This window comes from Sinocyclocheilus anshuiensis, unplaced genomic scaffold (genome assembly GCF_001515605.1).
Source record: "Sinocyclocheilus anshuiensis isolate Anshui unplaced genomic scaffold, SAMN03320099.WGS_v1.1 scaffold834, whole genome shotgun sequence".
Lineage (NCBI taxonomy): Eukaryota > Metazoa > Chordata > Actinopteri > Cypriniformes > Cyprinidae > Sinocyclocheilus > Sinocyclocheilus anshuiensis.
In genome coordinates this window covers 382,427-388,509 of record NW_015540885.1, presented here as the reverse complement: position 1 = coordinate 388,509, position 6,083 = coordinate 382,427, and the positions used below count along the sequence as shown (strand labels likewise).

The window sequence follows — 6,083 nt, the reverse complement described above, 5'->3', positions numbered from 1 at the left end:
ACATTTATTTATATATATATATATATATATATATGAATGCACAAAATATCAATACCATGTCAGTTATCAGTCAGTATTAGAGATATTATAATTTATTGGTCAGTATTGGATTCAATGTTGGATACATAATTGTACATCATTATTTTCTCTATTTTTACATTTAGATGACTTTTGCCATCATCAAATGCTCAGAAGTGCAATAAAAAAATAAAAATACAAAACTAATAATATATATATATATATATATATATATAATTTTTTTTACATAGAATTTAATAACACTTTAAAAAGTAATCTTCAGAATAGTATTGGTTTATTTTAAATTTATTCAAAATAGCATGAAAATAAATATCAACCAGAATTTGAATACTGTTGCATCCTACTAACATATCTTCTGCTATTATAAATGACACATTCTAATGTTACATTGCTGAGTAAAGCAGACATGTTTTAATGATTTATCTGCTTACCTGCAGCGCTTGAGCAAGGCAAAGCGAAGGCCAGTGTTTGGTTCTGAGACAGAGAAGATTCACTGGACTCCATGCCTGAGACTGGACCACTTCTGCAGCTGAGGCCCACAGCACTGCGTGTGGATTCCTTCCTCACAGGACTTTCATGGGAACTATTCAGGGGAACATCAGTCTCTATCAGCGAGACAAGCACAAAAACAGCTTTGGGGAAAACTAGTGTTTTTGTAAAGCATACAATCCTGTCTTGAGTTTGTGCCTTTAATATGTGCTCATGGACAGAGATCCACTTCAGGACGCTTCTGTAAAGGACGCCACAAACCCCAAATGAGGCTTAAGAGGTAGATCTCCCTCTTTCTCTACACAAAGGAGGTTTTCGCGACACGAACTGCGTTTATGTACTTACCACAGGTTCTGTTGAAAGAACTGATTGTATTAGTACAGCAGGCAGAAATGTGCGAATGTCTGAGAAAATCTTGATTTACTTTAATATATTTGTCTTGTGACTTTACTGATTGGTGTTTTCTGTTTTCTGTTCGTAATACATGTTAATAGGTTATTTTTGATGTCAAATCATCTAAGGAATAAGTCATTCGTTTTACTGCTATACATGAACTGCTAAGTTTTATTGGCAAACAATCTGTTTTGTTTGGATGGATTATTAAATCATTACAGTGATTACTGTCCGTTTAAATGTTGTCAGCGGAAGTTCTTCATAATTTCACATTTATTTTAAATCTGTTTACTTTTCCTCGTCAATGGGATGTAAGGCATTTGAGAGGTCAGTGGCACCAAAACACACCACTTATGCTGCTCTTGACCAATTTTGGGAGGGAAGTACGGAGAACGCAAAGTCCCAGAAGGGATAGTGTCATTCCATTCACATTTAACTTCATCTCTCACAAAGCTGCAAAATCTGGGACGTGTCATAAATGCAGTTATATTGCAAAAATGTTTATGTGAATACTCTTAAATGTCGGTATGCGCTTCCTGTCTGGCCATCCAAGACAACTTGAACAATTGCAGTTTTAAACAGACTCCTCTCATCCACTGAAGATTCGTCCTAATAGAGATCCTGATAAACCAAAAGAATGTTGCAATCGCCCTCGCCGTGCAACTTTGACCCAAATCCACACAAAGAATGCAAAGAGCGTAGAATATGCTGGTGTGAAATCGAACATTATTTTGGAGGGCTGCAGCTTTAAATATTTTTATACAAGCTCAGTGCCAGATATTGCATTATATTTGTCGTAAAAGACAGCTGTTGGGCTGGTTGTCCCGTGAGTGGAGAAGCTCAGGCAGTGTGAACGTAGGGTTCGAGAGTGAGATCTCTGACCAGGTGGCGGCACTGACCCTCACATTCCTGCATCAGCAGCTGCTTCATCCTGAGGCAGAATTAGACACTATGCCATGATAGATTTCTCTATCTAGGCTAGAAAGACTATTTTGTGTTAAAGGGATAGTTCACCCAAAAATGAAAATTCTGTCATTAATTACTCACCCTCATGTCGTTCCAAACCCGTAAGACCTTCGTTCATCTTCGGAACACAAATTAAGATATTTTTGATGAAATCTGAGAGCTCTCTGACCCTCCCATAGACAGCAAGGGTACTACCACGATCAACGTCCAGAAACGTAGCAAGGAGATCGGTAAAATAATCCATGTGACATCAGGGGTTCAACCGTAATTTTACGAAGCTACGAGAATACTTTTTGTGCGCAAAAGAAAAAGAAAAACGATTTTATTCAACAATTCGTCACCCTATAGCGCCATTTTGGAGAGTATCCACTGAACGCAAACAGCATATGTTGTTCTGTGTCAGCCACACCACACGAATACGTTTTCTACGTTGTTTGTGCTTTGATTTGAACGAAAACAAAGTATTCGTGTGACGCAGCTGACACAGAACAACATAAGCTGTTTGCGTTCAGTGGATACTCTCCAAAATGGCGCTAGGGTGAAGCGGAGGAGACAAATTGTTGAATAAAGTCGTTTTTTTTTTCTTTTTCTTTTGCGTACAAAAAGTATTCTCGTAGCTTTGTAAAATTACGGTTGAACCCCTGATGTCACATGGATTATTTTACCGATCTCCTTGCTACGTTTCTGGACGTTGATTGTGGTAGTACCCTTGCTGTCTATGGAAGGGTCAGAGAGCTCTCAGAATTCATCAAAAATATCTTAATTTGTGTTCCGAAGATGAACGAAGGTCTTACGGGTTTGGAACGACATGAGGGTGAGTAATTAATGACAGAATTTTCATTTTTGGGTGAACTATCCCTTTAATGTACCCTTGTAAAAAAAAGAAGTGTGCTTAATTTAATGTACATTTGTAGTGTACTTCAAATATATTTTTGCAGATAATATAATATTAATACAATAAAATGCCACTTAATGTAATGCCAATTTAAAAAGTTTATTTTAAATCAAACTTTAAATCATTGTTTTAAAATTAGTTTGTCATGCTTTAAAGAAGTACACTTATTTTAATGTGTTGACTAACATACTAAAGCATATGTAAAGTACTTATTTGATATCATATATTTAAAGTTAAGGTGTTTTAAATTTATTAAATAGCAACAAATTACAAATATGTTTCAATATATGACATACAAGTTTCAATAAAATTACATTAGTTTACCATAAATGCTTGTCAGTACATTTTAACAATATTTATAATCAGAATTATTATTTTTTTTAAGTAAATAAAACAGATTATTGGAGTATGTTACAAGTAAATACAATTTCACTCTTTTTAATACAGTTTCTAAATATTGTAAAATTTACTCAAAAATTGTGAAAATTGTTTCCATTTTTTGCAGTGTACATACAAATCTATGTCAAAAAAGCACTCTACATTTCAACTGTATTTAATATAAATTTAAACTATATTATATTTAATTTACATGTAATTAAGTGTCTCAAAACATTACATCCAGTTTGCCTTTATTCCTTAAAGTATATTATTTCTGTAATAAGTATTATTTTATTTAAGGTTTTAAAGTTTTGATAAACACAGAAAGAAAAAGCTGAACTGTATACAGAGCAATTATTGAAAATACTGAAGATTAACATGTAAAAGAAAACAATACGTATTGCTTTATAAACCAGATTTCTGCCTAATGGTCTAAGATGAGTACTCTTTTTAAAAGCTAAATGCTGGTGTAAATTGTTCTTTTTGTACAAGAGTACGCAAACACCCCATTCTAATCCACATAAAATAAGCATTAGGATTTTGTAATAAAACAAAAAAATATTGAAATGAAAATGATGAATGACAGTGATTTTATCCTTCAGAGCAAGAGCCTTCTTCTGCACTCCTGTGTCTAACAGTCATTGTGTTATACCTTGTTTCATCCATATTCCTCAGTGTTTTTGATAAATTAAAATAATTAAATGATGGGACTTAAATGATGGCTGTTATCTTGCTCTAGTGAATGAATGAGCCTGTTCATATCAGGCAGGTACACCATCCCTCTGTTTTGCTAATTGCTGTACTTGATTATATAAGTTTTGCGATGGCCCTGTGATCCAACGTGATCACAGGCAGTAGGAGAGCTTCTCAAGTGGTTCTAACAGACCGCAAGCAGCAGATAAATGAGGGGTAGAGAGACCTGCCAGCTACATTCAGCCGCTCTCCACAAGAGTGACATAAACAGCAGAAAACACATGGCTGCTCTTCTGAGCAGGAAGCTGGCAAAGACAGGTCAGTGTGTGACACTGCACGATACGGGAGTGTTTACTGAATAACTAAACCAGAAAGACCATTCATCTGATTGATGATCAAAATCTGGAAAGACAACAGGGTGATGCTAAATGCAAAGTGACTCTTACAATAAACCAGTGGTGTTTATGATGTCTGAAGTCTATTTATCATTGCATGTTCATCTTAATTTACACCTTTTAAAATTATATCAGGAGATTTTAAATGTCAGGACTCAACAAAACAGATTTTTATTATTTGTATTTATTTTATTTTTTTTGGTAGCTCACACTGATTAAATTTTTTTTTACTTTGAAACAATTTTCTCTCTGAAATTGCTTGTAAATTGCACAAATGTTTACAAAGAAATGGCAATCAATGCACTGAATTAAACAAAAAAATTTTAAGTAGAAATACCGAAAAAAGTATTTTCTTGTAAAACATAATGCAATTATATTGGTTTTCTTTACATCTTTGAAAAATCATTTTTTAAAATGATTAAAAAAATACAAAATAAAAACAAAATACAAAAATAACCAAATATTTTCTAAAGAAGTACACTTATTTTAATGTGTTGACTAACATACTAAAGCATATGTAAAGTACTTATTTGATATCATATATTTAAAGTTAAGGTGTTTTAAATTTATTAAATAGCAACAAATTACAAATATGTTTCAATATATGACATACAAGTTTCAATAAAATTACATTAGTTTACCATAAATGCTTGTCAGTACATTTTAACAATATTTATAATCAGAATTATTATTTTTTTCTGAAATTGCTTGTAAATTGCACAAATGTTTACAAAGAAATGGCAATCAATGCACTGAATTAAACAAAAAAATTTTAAGTAGAAATACCGAAAAAAGTATTTTCTTGTAAAACATAATGCAATTATATTGGTTTTCTTTACATCTTTGAAAAATCATTTTTTAAAATGATTAAAAAAATACAAAATAAAAACAAAATACAAAAATAACCAAATATTTTCTAAGTGTCATTTGCAATAGATTCATTCATTCATTCATTCATTCAATGAATTCAGTTTTTACAATTTCATTTGCAGGGCATAAAAACAAATACAACCAGAAAAGGCAAAATATATAAATATAAATATATAAATAAATAAAGGCAAAACACAATTTCACAGTTCTCTCAATTTATCTGCTCATTCTTCTTGTTGAACCATTTCTAATATATTTTGACCTCTCTGTTTAGTTGGTTACTGTTTACTATTCTAATATACTAATAATGTCCAAGGTTGACGTGGTTAAAAAATACAAATAAACAAATAATTTACATGAAATTGGAAATTAAACACTGTTGAAAAGAGTATTTATTTATTTACATTTTTATCTGTTTGTCATTACTGACCAACAATATAATAATCTATTTCAGCTAAAACTTGGTAAGTCATCAGCACTTCTCAGATGGGCTTCTGTGCTGGGGACCAAGAGGTGAAGATGGCTCTTGCTATCTCAGCAGTGTACGAGGAAGCTGAGTTTGTTCATGGGCTGCTCCACAGGCTCTGCCCCTCCTTCAGGAAACCGTCCATTGGAGACACGGAGCCCCTGCCTGCAGGAGCATCAGACTGCAGCCTTCACATTAGCATGGATGCACTTCTATGCTAACTCCTGTCGGCTCTCCACGGCACCCTTCCGAGGTGTTACTGTCACTTCCAAACCAGGAACTAATTTAGTTGGAATTTGAAAAAATATTGTTCAAAATGAAGACAAATAGTATTGTAACTTGTGGTTGTCAAATGGATGTTAATATGTTAAAGGGATAGTTCACCCAAAAAAGAAAATGCCTGTATCTTCATAAATTACATTAGAACCACTGATGTCACATGGACTATTTTAACAATGTCTTTACTACCTTTCTGGGCCTTGAACATGTCAGTTGCATT

General features: G+C 33.1%; 1 protein-coding gene across 1 annotated transcript in view; it reads left to right on the top strand.

Annotated features, from left to right (window-relative positions):
* LOC107688652 (transcription cofactor vestigial-like protein 3) overlaps positions 1–907 on the top strand; it is a 4,826-nt gene extending 3,919 nt beyond the window's left edge. The window contains exon 4 of the mRNA XM_016486369.1: positions 477–907. Within this exon, the coding sequence (XP_016341855.1) occupies positions 477–517 (41 nt within the window). The 3' untranslated portion in view covers positions 518–907. The remainder of the gene's footprint in view (positions 1–476) is intronic.
* Positions 908–6,083: the final 5,176 nt, after the last annotated feature.